This window comes from Mastomys coucha, unplaced genomic scaffold (assembly GCF_008632895.1).
Source record: "Mastomys coucha isolate ucsf_1 unplaced genomic scaffold, UCSF_Mcou_1 pScaffold15, whole genome shotgun sequence".
In the NCBI taxonomy this organism is placed as follows: Eukaryota; Metazoa; Chordata; class Mammalia; order Rodentia; family Muridae; genus Mastomys; species Mastomys coucha.
Genome location: NW_022196897.1, coordinates 20,540,181 through 20,559,328, shown reverse-complemented (window position 1 = coordinate 20,559,328; position 19,148 = coordinate 20,540,181). Strand labels below are relative to the sequence as shown.

General features: G+C 49.1%; 1 protein-coding gene across 2 annotated transcripts in view; it reads right to left on the bottom strand.

Moving 5' to 3' along the window:
* Positions 1–18,898, bottom strand: part of Eng (endoglin) — a 35,459-nt gene extending 16,561 nt beyond the window's left edge. Inside the window, exons 1-2 of one of the 2 annotated variants that reach the window (XM_031369856.1) lie at positions 18,443–18,898; positions 7,449–7,603 (exon numbers count right to left, since the gene is read on the bottom strand). In XM_031369856.1, coding sequence (XP_031225716.1) covers positions 7,449–7,603; positions 18,443–18,509 — 222 coding nt within the window. In that variant the 5' untranslated portion in view covers positions 18,510–18,898. The remainder of the gene's footprint in view (positions 1–7,448; positions 7,604–18,442) is intronic. The other variant, XM_031369857.1, reaches the window with a different exon arrangement.
* Between the last annotated feature and the right edge of the window lie 250 nt (positions 18,899–19,148).

Here is a 19,148-nt window from a genome sequence, read left to right as displayed (position 1 = left end):
GTGTGCATGTGTGCGCAGGTGCCAGAATACGGAGTCAGATCCCAGGGAGTCAGATCCATGTTAGGTGACTCACAGCCACCTAACATGGGTACTGGGAATCAAACTGGGATCCTTACAAAAGCAGGATGTGCTCTTGAGGGCTGACCCATGTCTCCAAGCCCTACTCTGATTTTTTTTTTTTCTTTTTTGAAACAAGGTCTTATCGTGTAGCTAGGGCTGACCTAGAACTCACCATGTAGACCTAGCTGGCCTCAAGTCTCTGCTTCCCAATTGCTGTACCACCTGTGTCTAGTCTGAAAACATTTAAAATGTTTAAATACATTTAAATACAATGTGTTTGAGTTGCATACAGTAGCACATGCCTGTAAGCCTGGCACTCTGAAGGCACGTTCAATGACACAGACTAGTGGACTGGATAAATAACAAGAACTAGCTATATACTGTTCTGAGAAGCATACTTGGCCAACAAAGATACCCAAAAACCTCATATCCAAGCATGGAAAACAAACTGCCAAGCACATGGAAGTTTATTCTTATGCTAGACAAAGTCAGCTTCAAACCAAAGTTAGTTAGAAAGGGACTCCACCTTTTGTTGTTGTATGCCTGTTTATTTTTGAGACAGAGTCTAACTATGTAGTCCTGGCTGTCCTGGAACTGACTATGTAGACCAGGCTGGACTTGTACTCAGAGATCCACCTGCCTCTCTCCTGATTAATGGGATTAAAGATGTGGGCCACTATGCCAGGCTGGAGGATAGATTAATAAAAGAAACAATTCAAAAAGATGCAACAATTGTAAACTTTTATGCACCAAACATTGGAGCCTCCAATCGCATAAAACAAACACTCCAAGATACAAAGATGAACAAGGTCCTGTTAGGGTAACACCAGGAGACTTCAATCTTTCACTCTCCTACTCAGCAGGTCTTCCAAACTAAGAGCTAGCAAAGGAACTCCGGAGCCAAGAACAGCATGGATGAACTGGACTTAACAGATATGGACAGACCATTCCACCCAGAGGGGAGAGACCACAATGTCTTCTCAGCAGCATTTCTCAGAAACTTCTCCAGGACTGGCCTTAGACTCAACAAATAGAGAGGGCCAAGCAGTGGTGGCGCACGCCTTTAATCCTAGCACTTGGGAGGCAGAGGCAGGCAGATTTCTGAGCTCGAGGCCAGCCTGGTCTACAGAGTGAGTTCCAGGACAACCAGGGCTATACAGAGAAACCCTGGGACTGGAGAGATGGCTCAGCGGTTAAGAGCACTGACTGCTCTTCTGAAGTTCCTGAGTTCAAATCCCAGCAACCACATGGTGGCTCACAACCATCTGTAATGAGATCTGATGCCCTCTTCTGGTGTGTCTGAAGACAGCAACAGTGTACTTACACATAATAAATAAAATAAACCTTTAAAAGCTTTAAAAAAAAAAAAATACAGAGAAACCCTGTCTTGAAAAACCACAAAAAAACAAAAAACAAAAACAAAACAAAACAAATGAGACAGAGACACAGAGAAGACAGAGACAGAGACAGTGAGAGACAGAGAGAAACACACACACGCGCGCGCACACACACACACACACACAGTGTCCTATTTGTGATGCACTAAACTAGAAGCCAACAAGAAGGGAAACTGCGGAAACAATTTACTTGTAAGATAATTATAAGAAGGGGTTTTGCTTCTTCCTGTAAATGTTAGACTTGTGTTTTGTGCTTCCTGTAAATGTGTCAGGTTCGTTCTGCTTTGTGAAGTTATTGGTATTTCTTCAGGGCTTGCCGAGGTGCCAGATTGGGCATTGTGGTTTCTTCAGTGTTTAGTCAGGCTTCTTCCCTGTAAAGTATTCCACTGAGGACTCCCTGCTGTCCTTACTCATCATGACTTACCTTCATTTGTGTCTGTCTCAAAATACCTTTATTTCTCCATCAGTTTCTGAAGATAATTTTTCAGGTATAGTGTTCTTGATTTACAGCTGTTTACTTTCAGGACTTAAAAGACTTCATTCCATTTTCTTCTGGCTTTTTGGTCCCCCTCTTTTCTTCTTGTCTACTACCTATCTGTCCATCTGTCCATTTATCCAATAAATATGTACTCTCAGGGTGACTCAGTGCCAAAGCTGGGGAAATGATGAGCATCCCTGCCCAGCCACCTAACCCAGCCACACCGGTTCCCTACCCTGCTCATCACCTGCAAGGCATGGCACAAAGACGCAAAGGCAGCTCCCGCCCCAGGACCCCTTGGTCTCTTCAGCCTGCTTCTGTTGGCAAAGTAAGGTTGCTCATGTGTCCAGATGGGAGAATCCTCCGGGGTGTCTCTCCCAGAGCAAGCTCTGCCATCCTTCAGGTAGAGCAGAATTCGCATCAGCCCAGTGTGGTCCCTTTTTGGAGCCTATAATAAGAGCCACTCCCTTGCAGCCTGCAGAATAGGCTCAGAGACAACTGAGCAAGACACTCAGGGGTTCTGGGTACCCTGAGCAGGCTCTGCGGTGTAAGAGAAGGATATCATGTGCATTCCTTCAGCGATACAGGTTTCCCACTGTGGAGCAGAGGTGCCACAGGAAATGGGTGACAGCGAGGCTATTCAGTGTAGTGCTACTTCTGAGAGCCACCCTGCCTTCCCCAGTCCCTCATGGTTTCTCCCATGATAGCCTGAGGGCAAGCAGTGGAGATTCCCCTGGCTCACTTTCTGCCTGCCCCCTCTGGCTAGCTAGCATGAGTCAGAGCCTGGCTGGCTCCTATCTTGAGGAAGGAGCTCCCTGAGTTTGCCCAGAGGGCAGCAAATCAGTAGCCAACCAAGCTTGGCTGCCTAGGTCCCGGACAGCAGAACAGTGTAGTCAGCCTGATGGGAATCGCTGAGGCACCAGGCCGGTTCCTGTCTTGAAGGTCAGGATGTGACCCTAGGCCCCTCCCGGAATCCAGGCTCCTGCCTGTCCTTTGGGGACCCAGTGAGATAACCCCTGCCCGGCGGCCCCTGGTTTGTCTACAGACTTCCTCCACACACATACAGACACACACACACACACAGAGAGAGAGAGAGAGAGAGAGAGAGAGAGAGAGAGAGAGACAGAGACAGAGACAGAGACAGAGACAGAGACAGAGACAGACAGAGAGAGACAGAGAGAGAGAGACAGAGAGAGAGACAGAGACAGACAGAGACAGACAGAAAGACAGACAGACAGACAGAACGGGCAGAGAAATACACACAGAGAGACAGACAGACACAGGCAGACAGACACACAGACAGACAGACACCTCAAATGCCACTTTCCTGGGGTTCTTGGCTGCCACCACTCATCTGTCACTCACACACAGGAAATCTGATGGTTCTAAAGCCATGTAGGGATGGACAGGAAAGCCATCTTTTTGTGCCAAAGACTGACAAAGGAGGCCAAAGTTCAGGAGAGGCAGTGCCACCCCCGGTAGACCTGCTGTCCCAAGCATGTGACCTTTAGGCCTTTGCTCTGAAGGCCAGAAGAAGGTGTTGGGGCCTCTGGAGCTGGAGTTACAGGCGGGTGTGAGCTGCCTGATGTGGGTGCTCGGAGCAGAACGTGAAAGGGCAGCAAGTGTTCTTCACTGCTGAGCCATCGCTGTAGCCTGACCTGAAGCTTCTAACGCTCCTGCATCTGCCTCTCAGGTGCTGAGCTCCTCTCTGTGAGATATTGGGGATCAAATCCATGGCCTCATGATGGACAAGCACCCTAACAACTGAGCTCCATGTGTAGCCCCCAAATCCCTTCCTCTCTATGACTGGTGAGTATCTCCATCATCCACAGCCTCTCGCCCTAACCAGGGTGGCTAGCTCCATCACTCGCTCAATCATATTGATTCTTGGCCTGTGAGTGGCTCAGCTTCGTTTTCTGTCTCTACCCTTGACCACAGCAAGCACCCAGGGAAAAGTTGGTAGCGAGGGACTGTGGCATGGACCTCGTTCTTGGAGACTATCAGGAAGGAAAGTAAGTGCTAGGCAGGTCACGGGCTCCTTGGTGGTCAAAGCACCAAGACTGAACAGGATCACAGGCAGATAGGCCAGGAACTCCACGAGACTCAACTTCCATTAGCTTGCCTCTTGTTCTCCATAGGGTTCAAACTTGTGTGAGGTTTAAAGAGTAATCGAAATGGAAGATGTTTGGAAACTGGGTCATGTCCACATATTTACAAATAAAAAACGGAGTCCAGAAAAAAAAGTAATAACTACAAAACTTATAATTGCCAAACTAGAGCTTTTGCTGTGGGCAGGTTCTGTGTTCTGTGTTCTGCTTTCTTTATCCTGGAGTCTTACAGTAACCTGAGAGGTAGGAGAGATTATCATTGTCTCTATGTTTCCCGTGCGAAGACCAAGGTTCAGACAGCTTTGCCAACAGAACGATGTGGCCATGAGATTAGCAGAGGTTCAGCTGAGGACTGACTGGCTCCAGAACCTGCATCCTTTTTCCTTGGTTTGTTTTTTGAGTAAATTCTCACTACGTTGCCCAGGATGACCTAAAACTTGTAGTTTTACAAGCTATCCTCCTGCTACAGCCTCCTGAGTAATTGGGATCTCAGTCTCCTACTGCAGCGCCTGACTAAAAGCTGTGCTCCTAAACACTGTATCATGGTTACATTTGAACATATTCATTATACAAATATGCATTCATTTATGGAATATACTAATTATTCGGAATAGGCCAGGCCCTGAACTAGATTCCATAGTTTCATAATTCTTGAGCGAGCCTCTGAACCCAAGAAAAATATGAGGGGTATGCCTTCAGCAGCCCATGCACTATGCAAGGTGCAGGCCAATGCCAGACCCAGAACTGAACTCTGGGTCTCTGGGACCCCAGCACTCTCCACCACCCCTTCAAATGCATATCCTTCAGAGTTCTAGGGCTAGGAGCCTGGCCTGGTAGGTTAAATGTCACGAGGTCAGTTGGGAGGTAAAGTGGCAGCTGCTCCGTAAACTTTAATCCCTGTGCTTGGGAGGCAGAGGCAGGCAGATCTCTTTGAGTTCCCAGACAGCCAGAGCTACACAGAGAAACCCTATCTCAAAAACACCAAAAAAAGGAAAAAGGAAAATGTCCCGCTTGGCAGTGGTGGCACACACCTTTAATCCCAGCACTTGGGAGGCAGAGACAGGAGGATTTCTTAGTTCGAGATCAGCCTGGCCTACAGAGTGAGTTCCAGGACAGCCAGGGCTATACAGAGAAACCCTGTCTCAAAAACAAAACAAACAAACAAAACAAAAAACAAAAACAAACCAAAAAAAGAAAATGTCCCATGATCTATAGAGTTCTCTGGAAGGGGCAGAGAGCTACAGGGAAATTCTGTTGCCACAAGCACTGGAATCCTTGGCCTATGCCTTGAGTTACTGTGGCACCCCACACCACACAGCCCTAAAACTCCTTCAGTGGTTGCCATTGCTCAAAGATCAAAAGCAAAGTTCTCAATAACTGCCATCTCTCCAGTTCTGCTCCTAAGTGAACCTCAAGGCCCTGTGAGAATCTGAGGGAGCAGCTCCCTCCCCTCCACCTGTATACTCTCTCCCCTGCTGTGCCCACTGTCTACCACACTTAGAGGTCCCAGCTCCTCTGTGTTGTCCCGTCCTCCAGGAAGCCCTGCCTAAGCATTTAGCAGCTGAAGTACCCTGCCTGGATCCCCTGCCAGAATACCAGCCTCATGTGTCCTGAATGGAGCTGTCTACACAGCTCCTACAGCCCAGAGACCTGGGTATCTGGCTGGGGCCTTCCTCTCCCTGGCTCTGCTATCAGGGAACCCCAAGATCACCCAGAAGAGCTGCAAGAACCTAAACCTCAGAACCAAATGAACTGACAGGAAAGCTTCTTATTTTCCCATACTATCACTGACTTGAAAAACAATTGCTATGTGTGTGAAAGCCAAATAAAATGTATTTGGTGCTATCGGTACTTTGGGGATTATCAAAGCCCGCAGTCCTTGTGGCAGGCAGGGCCCCCCGATATTGGTGGTCTGGGCACCTTCTTATCACTATACAAAATGCAAAGCAACTCAACTGTTTTAGGTGCAAGTTAGCCACAAATTCATCCCATGTTCCTAATTCATTCTTGTGGCCTTAGTCCGCCCCAGCTAGGTGTGGGCTGCAGCCCAGGCAAGACAGTGAGCCTGAACTTGACTCTGAGGTCCCTCTGAGTCCACTGTGCCCTCTGCCTTTCAGTTCATGTTTTATTTCTCAAGGCTGGACTCAGTTTCCTCCTCCAAGAAATGAGAATAATAATGGACCCTACTGAGCCCCCACCATGTCTGTATCCATGGCTAGGGATGTAACTCAGTTGGTAGAGGGTTTGCCTAGGAGGCACACGACCCTGACCCTGAAGCCCAGGGTCATGTAAATCAGATGTGGTGCCTGTGCCTATAATCTCAGCACTTTGGAGACGGAGATGGGAGGATCAGAGTCATCCTTTGCTATATAGTAAAATCGAGGCCAGCCCAGGCTACATGAACCCTAATTAAAAAAAACTAATCAACCAAACAAAGCTGGTTCCTAGGTGATGGTAGGCCATAGCCTGATGCCTGGTTCCTAGGTGATGGTAGGCCATAGCCTCATACCTAGCATGCAGTAAACATTTGACAAATGGGCTTTCGCTGCTCGTAAGAGACACATCTAGACAAAGTAGAGGCAGCTGTTGGAGATTGAACTTGAGGTTGGCTTGCTGGGTTTGGATCACAGAGGATGGCTGGTGGAGTCACAGATGTTTGAGGTGAGGGAGACTAGAACTCAACCCTTTCTCCAAAGCCCAGCTTAAAGTAGAATCCTGTCCTCTGAAAAGCTATGAGCGCCACATCACGCCCTGTCACACCCCGTCACTAGCTGCATCTAGGCACACGCTCCCTTACTTCACACTGACATTTTCTATCTGGGTCCTTTAAAAAAAAATTTTTTTTTTTCTGGCCAGATGCATGCCTTTAATTCCAATACTCTGGAGATGGAGGCAGGTGGATCTCTGTGAGTTCAGGGACAGCCTGGTCTACAGAGTGAGTTTCAAGACAGCCAGGGTTACACAGAGAAACCCTGTCTTGAAAAAAAAAAAGTGTGTGTGTGTGTGTACACGCGTGCGCGCGCACACCCGAGTTCGAGTGCAAACAAGCGTGCATGCATATGCTCATGTGTATTAGAAGTCAGAGAACAACTTGAGGAAGTTGTTCTTTACTTCTCTTATGTAGGTTCAGAGACTTGAACTCACATCATCTTGCATGGCAGCTCACCCGGTGAGCCACAAGTGCCCTTACCCATGAGCCACTTCACCGGCCCTCCAGCTGGCTCTCGAGATGTTTTCCATAAGATCCTCCCTTCTACTAAAAGGCCACCTCTCATGGGCTGGCCCTCCCAGGACCTGTCCCATCAGTCTCATGGATGAGGCTCTAGTAAAGCCACAAGAAGGCGCCCTTCACCCCATCTCCTCCGATTCCTAAGGAATCCCACCAAACCTGCCTGAAGTACTCACTTCTGGAAAATCCAGGAAGAGAACGTGGACTTCATGTATAGCATTGGCAACTCGAGCTACACAACCTTCAGAGACCTGGCTGGTGGTGTACGTCACCTCACCCCTTGTGGGGTCCACAGGCTGTAGATCACAACCGACTCTTTCTGCAAGGCCTGCTGGGAAAGCACAGTGGGAAAACAGTCAGGAAAGAGGAGAACAGGGCAGGAATGTTTGTCTAGCGTGGGCAAGGCAACACCTAGCACTAGGAGGAAAAAGTACTAACTGTATTCTTATTCTCTTTAAGAATTATTGTTGTTGTTGTTATTTGGAGGCAGAGTTTGTGGTAGCCCAGGCTGGCTTCAAGCTGTCATGTAGCCAGGGAGAGTCTTGGCCTTCTGATCTTCCAGCCTCTGCTTCCCAAATGCTGGCATTCACAGGTGCGCACCGCCACGCCTGGATACAACCACATTCACTTTCTGAACATTTCCTAGGTATTAGGTATGAGCTCAGAGCATCATGACATCTTCATAGCTACCTTACATGGTAGATATCACTTCATACCTTCTGCAGATGGGGAAACTGAGACCCAGCCGGAGAAAGTCGCTCCTAGGATCACAGTGTTACTCGGTATAAGGTTGGAAGGTAAGAGTCAGGGTACGGATAAGTCTGAATTCCAGATACACGTGAATCATTTTTCAAGGTATAATTTTAAATATATAATTATATACTTATATTACAAACACAGTTTGCCTGAAATTAAATTTTAAACTAATTTTTAGAAGTATTGTTTGGGGGCTGGAGAGATGGCTCAGTGGTTAAGAGTGCCGACTGCTCTTCTGAAGGTTGTGAGTTCAAATCCCAGCAACCACATGGTGGCTCACAACCATCCGCAATGAGATCTGACCCCTTCTTCCGGTGTGTCTGAAGACAGCTACAGTGTACTTATATATAATAAATAAATAAATCTTTTAAAAAAAAGTATTGTTTGTTTTTTGTTCTTTTTTGTATTTTTGAGACAAAGTCTCACTGTATAGTCTCAGCTGGCCTACTCACTCTGTAGACCAGGCTGACCTTGAACTCACAGAGATGGCCTGTCTCTGCCTCCCTAGTGCTGGGATTAAAGGCAAGTGCCACCGTGCCCAGCTATCTATTAGTGGCAGAGTGACCCAAGGGGCAGGGCTCATGGTGGACCCCAAGTCTTAAGGTCAGTTCAATCCAAAGAGAGGCGTGTGTGTATTGGGGAGTGGAGGTAGGAAAACAGTTTTCCCTCTTCAGACCTCAAGGTGTCCATCCCTAAGAAGCTGTTTCTGAGGAGGCAATTTCCTGCCTCAGGGGAAGCAGCCCAGGTTGAAAGCGGTGATGTGGAGCAGGCCTCACAGCCTGCCTGCAGGGCGGCCCGGAAACACGGGTCCCAAGGGAGAGGAATGGAATTTCACCCTGACCCAGCAGAGGAGGGAGAGGAAATGAGGCCCCTACACCTCGTCCTAAGGAATGTGCTGAGAGGAAGGGGAGCTGTGGAGGAGGGACAGAGGAGGGGAGGCTGTTTGGAGGCTTATGTCTCCATCTTGTCGTGTTCACTTCCTGTTTTCTTGGAGATCAAAGATGGGCGAGGAGGGCCAGGCTTCACGTCCAGCTGACGCCAGCCAGTGCTGGGGATGGGGGCAGGCCAGCTCTTCCTGAACCCCAGGCGCCTGTGGCCTGTCCAGGCTTCTCCCCCACTTTTGTAGCTAGCTTGTTGGGCCCAAAGCCACTGAGGTCAGAGGTAAGATGGCTGCCTCACACCCGGCCAACATCCTCCCTCAGTCAGATATCTCCATCTTGGGAGGAGAATAGGAACAGGTACCTGCTGCTGCTGTAAGAGTCCAAACCTTAGCAGCCATTACTCTAGTCCCATTAGCAAGAGGCCTCTGTGTGTTTGGGCAATACGGTATTTTGGTTCAAAGCAAGTTCCTGGGAGCCAAGCCCAACATCCAGTTCTGACTAGCTGTGTGGTAGTTTTCTGTAGTTTGCTTGCCTGCGTTTAAGGGCTGAGGACAAGGCAGATCCTAAGGCTCCCCTCACCCCAATAGACTGAAGGGTTGGTACAATTTCCTCTTGTCAGTTTCCCTACTGATCCATCCCGGCTCCTACCTAGAAGGAGAGGCCAAAGCCTCAAGAGACGGGACACTTATGTCAAGGTCATACATACGTATGGCTGCCCTCTGAGTCTCCGACTACTCTCTCCACATGGCCCACCATCTGGCCTACAGATCCTCGGACTTTCCCTACCCCCCTCCCCAGACTTCCAGGAACCCCCAGTTCCTCTGGCATTGCCGGGCTGCCTGGGGCCGCCTCCTCCATGCCGTCAGCCAGCGCCAGCAGGAGAGGCCACAGGCCTGGCCATTATGTAATGATCAGATAACAGGCTAGCCTGGGAGATCAGATAAGAGGCCCATTTATTTTGGGGCCTTTTCGAATACTGGTTGCCCCCACCCCACAGACGAGAATGGGGAGACAGGAGGGAGTATGACGCCTGAGCCTGTCTCCAGCAGCCCAAGGCGGGCCCAGGCCAGCTGAAAACAATCCCCTGGCACCAAGGGAACTGTCGGGGCCTCCCGGGAACTGTTGGAGGAGGCGCCGCTGGGGGCCTACAAGTCACTCTTGGAGAACTGGGTGACCCTGACCTCCTGAGGAAGAGTCTGAACCATCCTCCCACCCCTCTTCCTCCTCCTCCTCTTCTTCCTCCTTCATCCTACAAGCATAGGCCTTACACAGCCAGCCCCCATTCCACCCCAAATAGCTCCTGGAGGTCATCAAGTTGCTCTGGGACCTGATGGCCTAGCCATAAAGGCCTCACTCTCCTTATTGGTAGGCATAATAACCGCACAGAAGGTCCCATCATGCTCCTTGTCTGGAGGTTTTGTACGAATACATTCCTTGGATCTTTACAGCAGCCCTTGGAGGGGAATGGGTGGTTCTTATACCCATTTCACAGGTAGTTAGGGAGGCTAAAGAATTTCCCTAGGAGACCCAGATACTCAGGAGCAGGCCCTAGCCATGGACTCTGAGGGTTTAGTTCTAGTCCGAGCATGTGTTCTGTATGTTGTAAGTCAGTTCTGATGCTCAACTACTTGGTTCCCATGGGTGCCGTGAGTGTCTGTGACACGGAAGAGGATGCTTTCTGATGAAGGTCTTCTTCAGTCACCCCACTTAGGCAACCCCTACTCTTTTCAGAGTCCAATCACAACCTCACAGATGTCCCATCTCCCAGCCAAGCCACCAGAGAGACACAGCTAGCTCCCCTCTTGTATGTCTATCCCAGAGTTTCCCAACACCCACGGAGTCAAATTCACAAGCTGCGGTCTAAAGTGAGGTCAAAGGATGGAGAGGTTGACATAGTCTACAAACTCCCATCCTAATTGTGCCACCCCACCCGCCAGCCTCCTTTTCAGGCCTCGGAATTATGACCCATACCCCGGGGTGGTGAAGATCCTCTGTCACCTTCAGAGGTTGGTCACATGCATAGCACTAAGCTATCAGCTAAGGAACGGAGATGGCTCAGGAACTGCTGTGGTGACCGTGTCCTTCCAGTCAGCCGTGGCCATTTCCTCCAAACACACGCTGCCTGCCTTTGCCCCTTCTCAGGCCAACGGCCATCCTCTAAGATATATTTATCTTGGTTTCATGTGTATAACTGTGTACCTGCATGTGTGTATGTGCGCCGTGTGCAGGCAGTGCCCCAAAGAGGGCAGAAAAGGGCAACAGAACCCCTGGAACTGTAGCTACAGACAGTTGTCAGCTGCCATGTGGGTGCTGGGAACCAAATCTGGGTCCCCTCCAAGAACAGCAAGTGCTGGCACTGCGGAATCATCTGTCTAGACTCCAGTGACCATGTTTTATTGACAATTGACCAACTTGTCTCAACTGTCAAAACTACTGTTGGCCTCTTCTTGAAGCAGGTGCCTCCTAGCCTCCTGCTGGTGGTAGCAATGGCGGAGGCAGGACTCAGCTTCAATCTCAGCACTGGGGGATGGGGTGGTGGGGAAAGACAGGTGGATCTCTGTGAGTTCAAGGCCAGCCTGGTCTACAGAGTGAGTTCAAGGACAGCCAGGGCTGCACAGAGAAACCTTTTCTCAAAAAAAAAAAAAAAAAAAAAAAAAAGCCAAACCAAAAACCAAAAACCAAACAAACAAAAAAAAAACCCAAACCACCACCACCAACAAAACTGAAAGGAGAGAAAGAGGATGGGGTGTGGAGAGAGGTACTTCCTTAGGTGTGTGAGGACCTGATGTCTCAGAGTCCTACGGGGTCAGGTGGCACTTCACTGCCTTGGTCTGTTTTGATGGTTTGGGCAGTTTTGTTTCTCATTTGTGTGTGGGTAAGTGTGTGAGGGTGTTCATGTGTGTTTGTGCATGTGTGCAACTTACATCCAGTTTCCTCAGCACCCCCTCTTATTAATCGAGATAAAGTCTTTCACTAGACTGGGGCTCACAGGGTAGACTGAGCTGACTAGCCAGTGAGCCCCAGGGAGCCTCCTGGTTCCCTGTCATTAGCATGTGGATCCCTCTGCCCAGTACCACGCCCCATTGCTGTTTTTATTACATTTATTACTATTATTATCATTATCACTATTATTATTATTGAGTTCTGGGCCCAGAATGAAGGTCCTCAATGTTTGCATAGCAAATGCTTTACTAGCTGAACAATCTCCCCAGTGTTGTTTTGTAAATTTTATGACAGGGTCTTAGCCAGAGAACGGTGGGCACACCTTTAATCCCAGCACTCATGAGGCAGAGGCAGGTGGATCTCTGAGTTCAAGGCCAGCCTGATCTCCAGAGTGAGTTCCAGGACAGCCAGGGCCACACAGAGAAACCCTGTCTCAAACAAACAAACAAACAAACAAACAAACAAACAACAGGGTCTCACTCTGCAGCTCAGGCTGACCTCATTGACCTCTTGGGTAGTCTCACAGAGATCCCATCTGCCATCTCCTCATCTATAGTGATGATGTTAGAGGTATGTGCCACCACCACACCTGGCCTGCATTCTCGTGTTGTTTCACATGCATTTATTTTTATCTATTAGTCTTTTATATGTATGTGTGTGTGTACGTATGCATGTATGTGTGTATGTATGTGTGTGCATGTATGTACATATGTACGTATGTATGTATGTATGTATGTATGTATGTATGTGTGTGTGTATGTGTATGTATGTGCACCATAACCATGCCCAGTGCTTTTAGAGATCAGAAGAGGGCATCAGATCCCCTGGAAATGGAGTTACAAATGATTATGAGGCCCCATGTGCATTCTGGGAACAGAACCTGAGTCCTCTGAAAGAACAATTTTTTGTTTGTTTGTTTGTTTGTTTTTGTTTTTGTTTTTTTGCTTTTTGTTTTGGTTTTTCCGAGACAGGGTTTCTCTGTGTAGCCCTGGCTGTCCTGGAACTCACTCTGTAGACCAGGCTGGCCTCGAACTCAGAAATCCATCTGCCTCTGCCTCCCAAGTGCTGGGATTAAAGGCATGCACCACCACCGCCCAGCATAAGAACAAGTATTCTTAACCACTGAGCCATCTCCCAACCTCTGGTTTTCTCTTTTTAAGCTTCATTTAATATTTTTGTGTGTGTGCGTACAGGTGCCTGCACTGGGTCTCCTAGTGCTGGAGTTAAAGGCAATCGTGAGCTATGTGATATGAATTCTGGGAACCCAACCCATGTCCTCCAAATGCTCTCGACTCCAGTGTTAGGTTGTTTTGTAAGACAGGATTCCTTACAGCCCAGGCTGCCCCGAAATTGACTATGGATCTGGAGCATAGCGAGAATTCTTGATTCTCTTGCCTCAGGCTCCCAAGTGCACCCACACTTGGCTGCAGCTGTTTAGCTTTTCCTAAGTGTCTGCACTCCCAGAGGACAGAACACGGACAGACAGGTTTGCTGTGTCCCTGTAATTTGTCTGGCCTGTTGGGCCAGAACACAATTTGTGCAGTAAATTTTAAGGCTTATCTGAACTTGCTGTCAGATCCTCATACTGTTCTTGGGCTCAGTTTCCCTCTGGGGTCTGAGAGATGTCCTGAGGTCCTATCTGGGATAAAGGTGAGAAGGCAGGACACAAACAGTAGAGCAGCATCCTAGGGTGGGGTGGGGTGGGGACAAGTCTCTGAAATGAGGGGATCAAACCACAGGAAGATGCTTCTCCCCCCATTAGGTAGCTCATGGAAATGGCTGGTCCAAGATTTGGGGCCATGGCTATCCACTCTAATTTGTGGTAATTTCTCTTATCTCCTAGACTCCAGTCTCCTCATCTGCAACAGAGGGGTAACAGCATAGACCAATGCCAGTGCTGGTATACAGCAAGTGTCACATAAATGTCAGCTGACATACCCATCACCCCACTCATGCACTGGTATTAAATCAAATTTACTCTGGAATGAGCACCCCTCACCCCCAATTTGCAGGACTGCTGCCTCAAAGCCTGGTCTGGAGCAGAGGTAGATCCCAGAACTGGGCCCCAGCATTCTAAGTCTCCAGTGCCTAGCCACCAAAGGGCCCAGAGCCAAGCCTGGGTTGGAAAGCAGACAGCCTGGGGTGGAAATCAGGGCCTGTCACTGAGAAGGGCCAGATCTGCCTGAAGACCCCAGAGCACATGGAACAGACCTGTCTTCCAAGGTCCTAGCACCGGCCCACATGTGACACAGAGCAAGTCCTATGTCCCTCTGTCTCTCTGGCTGAGGTGAGAGAAAAAATAATTTTTTTTTCTTTTACTGTTTAAGATTTATTTTATGCCGGGCGGTGGTAGTGTACGCCTTTGATCCCAGCACCTGGGAGACAGAGGCAGGTGGATTTCTGAGTTCGAGGATAGTGTGGTCTACAGAGTGAGTTCCAGGACAGCCAGGGCTACACAGAGAAACCCTGTCTTGGAAAACCAAAAAAAAAAAAAAAAGATTATTTTCTTATTCGTGTGTATGTGTGCGTGCCTACATGAGCTTATGTGCACTACATGGATGCATGCATGTGGCTATGGTGGCCAAGGGACATGGGATTCCCTGGAACTGGAGTGGTTGCAATGTGAATAAACTGAATCCGGGTGTGGAGGGAGAATGTCCCAATAGTGGTCATGGAGAGTGGCCATGTCCCCATAGGTCCTGACTAACGCAGATCTTGGCTCATTCCCCTTTCCTTCTGGAATGTGGCCTCAAAACCATAGATTCAATCTATGCCCTTTGCCATCAGCTTCTTCTGCACTGAATCCGAGATTTCCAACCAGCAGTAAGGAGGTTTCAGTTCATGCTCTGTCTGCCCCAGCTGCATGCAAATGACACCTACAGCTTGGAAACACAGCTCAGCCACAGGTGCCAGATCACCAGGTTCATGCCACAAGTGCCAGAAGCTTCCAAATGACATAAACCAAAATACAGGGATTGTTGGGTGCACCAAGCTGGAACAAAAGGGAGACCACTTAAATATTCAACCAGGGACTCGCTGTTCAAATGGTGGCATGCAGATGCGACAGAATATTCCAGAACCGCAGACAGATAATGCCATGAAAATAATATGGCACTTCAGAAGGGTCCACAAGACTCCCACGTGTTCATCTGCAGGACCAGAATACCTTGTGAAGCTGAGGAGGCAGCTTATAGATGCCAACAGAGCTGGGAGTGTTTGTCTGCAGTACTGAAGATTGAACATGGAATATTCTAGAAAAATACTCTACCACTGATATGCCAGCCTTAGTAGGAGGGAGTGTGTGTGTGTGTGTGTGTGTGTGTGTGTATGTGTGTGTCTACCATAGCATGCAAAGGTCAGAGGATAACATAAGGCTTTCTCTTCCCATCATATAGATTCTGGGGAACCAAACTCAAGTTGTTAGTCTTGGCAGCAAGACTTTATTCGCTAAGCCGTTTTATTGGCCCATGGACCTAAGATTTTAAAAATTATTTCCCCCCTTCCTTTTTATCTCCTTCACTCCATTCCCTTGCTTCCCCACCCACTCCCTCTTTTTCTCTCTAGACAGTTCTTCCTCTAGTCCAGTCTGGCCTTGAGCTTGACCTGAGTTCAACCTTCTGATCCTGCCTCTACCTCCTGAGTACTGGTACTACAGGTGTGGCTGCCATGCCTCCCTTCCCCCTGCTCTCTTCCTTATAGAGCCTCAAGCCTACTAAGCACTTTGCCATATAGCTATATCCCAGAGCCCTACATTTACCTGTTTTCTTTGGGGAACAAACACATGGTTAAGTTGTTCTTTAAGGATGTCCACATGGGGGCTGGTGAGATGGCTCAGCAGTTAAGAGCACTGACTGCTCTTCGGAAGGTCCTCAGCTTAAATCCCAGCAACCACATGGTGGCTCATAACAACCCATAATGAGATCTGACACCCTTTTCTGGTGTGTCTGAAGACAGCTACAATGTACTTATGCATAATAATAAGTAAATCTTAGCTGGACGGTGGTGGCGCACGCCTTTAATCCCAGTACTTGGGAGGCAGAGCCAGGCAGATTTCTGAGTTCGAGGCCAGCCTGGTCTACAGAGTGAGTTCCAGGACAGCCAGGACTACACAGAGAAACCCTGCCTTGAAAAACCAAATAAATAAATAAATAAATAAATAAATAAATAAATAAATCTTTAAAAAAAAAAAAAAGAATCTCCACATGCATATTCTTTAAAGGAATTTTAGGGCCAGAGAGTTGAGTCAGTGGTCAAAAACACTTGCTCTTCTAGAGGACCCAGGTTCCATTCCTGGCACCAACCTGGAGGCTCACAACTGTCTGAACCTCCCTGGGCACACAGACATACATGCAGGCAAACTAATACACAAATGCGTGTCTTCGATTTCTCTGGAGTCTAGAGAAAATCGCGCACTGGAGAACTGTCACACTGAGTGCACATCCTTCCAGAATTTTCTCTGTGTAAGCTGCATCACTGCTGTTTTATTAGTGGAAATGGATGTCTGTGTTGGGTTCTTACGGTGTGATGTGTCCTATACATCTCTGTGTCATGATGGATGGATCCACTGGTTTTGTGGTAGCTGCTGGATGACATTCTGTGACATGACTTCTTCAATGAGACCCCTGCTGACGGACATTTTGGTAGCATCTTGTTGCTGGGTTTATTACAGGTACCTGTCAGCCACACATCCTTACAACAAGTAGACAAGTCGCCCTTCTAGGGCTGACATTTTTTTAGATAGAATCTTACTGTGTAGTCCAGGCTGGCCTTGAACTCACCACATAATCTAGGCTGGCCCAGGACTTGTGTGGATAATATGGCCTCAGCCTCCCAAGTGCTGAGATTACAGCTGTGCATCACTACACCCAGCTTAGGGCTGGCTTTGAAGCTGTGAGGGTAAAGTGTTAGACACAAGATATAGTTTTAGAAAATTCTGCTGTATTGTGCCCCAGGAGACTGAGGCCTGGTTTTTGTGCCCTCCATCTTGACCCCATCCACTGAGGAGCTAAATTCTGTGCCCTGGCTTACCAGGGCTGCATAGTGAAGCCTGGTCTCACACACACACACACACACACACACACACACACACACACACACACACACGCATCTGTAAATATATGTAAATGTGTGTAATTTTTTAAATTTAGGACCTTATTTGGCAGGTAAGATCTCTACCACAGAGCTAAACGCCCAGATAATCACAACAAGAACTCATGTTTCCTAATTATTTTAGCCACTTTGCCATCATCTATACCCTTGTGGGCACCTGCATCTCTTGGCTCTGTAGGGGAGAGAGGCAATTACTGTGTTCTGCTGAACTCTGATTTCCAAATAAGAACTGAGGGTCCATGACCTGAAATCAGCTCTGAGGAAACATGCGTACCACCACAGTTGACCGGTCTATCATGTGGACAGTTACCTAGACACTGACACCCACCTCCCATCCTACAAGGCATGTCTCCCTAGGCCCAGGGGGGAAGAGGGCCTGGAATCCTGTCCCAGGCTGGGGTCAGGTTCTGTTGGAGTAGGTGGATTCGGAAGGTTAGAGCCTTCATTTTCTCTTCTGGGAAATGGGGTAATTGTGGCAGCCATCTTTCAGGGTCACATGTGGTCAGAATAAGGGTTGGGGGGGAGGGTCACAGGCCTTGGTCAAGTCCCTGCTAAGTCACTCAGTGCCTCTGAGACTCAGTTTCCGGTTAACTGGTGATGACAGATTTCTCATCACTTGTGGACTTTGGGTGCTGGGATGGCCCCATCATTTCCTACACTCTTTCCTCCGGGCTGTCCATCCCAACCCTTGAACACGCCCCTGAATCTGCAGGTAGGCAGCAGGGACCCTCAGGGAGGAGGGCTGGGAGCAGGTCCCGCTGAGACCCATTGTGAGTAGGACTGGGGTCCAGGCTCCTCACCAGCCCTCCTCAGATCACTTTCAATAGTCATCCTGGCTGAGAAGATCCACAGAGCCCCTAATGGAGCTTGTGCCCTTCTCAGAAAGGTGAACGGAGGCAGACCTTGGTGGGTTCCATGGGGTCCCAGGGGTAGGCAAAGCCCGGTGAAAATGGGAGAACTTAAAGCTAGTGAAACAGAAACTCTTTAGACAAATGATCTCACCACCAGTCTTTGCTCTAAGCATCCTCTGGCTCAGAGGCCTCCAGGCCATCCCCGAAGATCATACAAGAAAACGAGGAGGTCAAAGTTGGACCCAGAGCCTAAATTTACTCCTGCATCCTCCTTCCTAAACTTCCTCAATGGAAAACTCAAGGCTCAGAGAAGGGAGGGAAGACACCCAGCGATGCACAGCATTCTAGCTCCTAGCCTTGATAGCTGAACACAGTAGGAAGGATAACAGGAAGGTGCCAGGGCTAATGTAAATAGCTTATCCCACTTCTCCCCAGACTTTTAATGCTTAAGTTTGGCATCCTGTGAAATATTTTACTCCCATTGAACCGAAATAGTTGGTGATCCCATTCCTACTTCTTAATACACTGGGGGTGGCTTCATCAGTCAGGAGCTCAGGACACCAGAATAAGACCTGGAACACCTAGGGTTTAGCCTGGGCTTGTCCTCACCCAGGGGTGCTGGACACTTACTTGTGGGTACGAAGCTATAGATGATGAGTAGCAGGGTTGTGGCCAGAGGAAACACGCCACGGTCCATGCTGTCCACCCGGGAGTCTGTGCGCTGGGCCTTATCCGGTATCCAGAGGCAGGGCTGCGGGCGGGCGCCGGGGCCTGCGTGGGTTCGCACGGGGATCCGAAGGGAGCAGGCGGCCGGAGCGACCACGTCCCTGCTCCAGCCTTCTGAGGTGGCGGCGGAGAAGTCAGGAGAAGTGGGCTCGAGACTCACAGCAGGGCAGGGGTCTCTAGCTGACTGGGTGGTGGGAAAGAGACACTGGGCTCTTTTGGACAGCAGCTGTCGGCGGTCCTGGCCTGGGGATGGGATGAAGGCAGGGGTCTGACTGTCAGGGCAGGGAGCTCAGCTCATCCAGCCCGGCCCAGAGAGGCAGGAAATGCGCTTCCTTAGAGAAGGGGCCGGGCCAGGCTGCCTGCCAGACGAGTAGAGGAAGTGCCACAGGCTTTGTCGCTGGGTGGGGGGCCCTGGGATGGGGGAGGTAGGGTGATGGGAGGACCCAGGCTGCAGACCTCCCCCATGCACCCCACCCTCCATCTACCCTTGCCAAGGCTGACTGGTGAGGGCACATCTGGCAGCCTTATAGGGGACAAGGTCTGCTTGAAGCCCCGGTAGCTTGGGTTCTATTCTACAGATGAGAAAACAAAGGATGGTCTGAGACAGCCT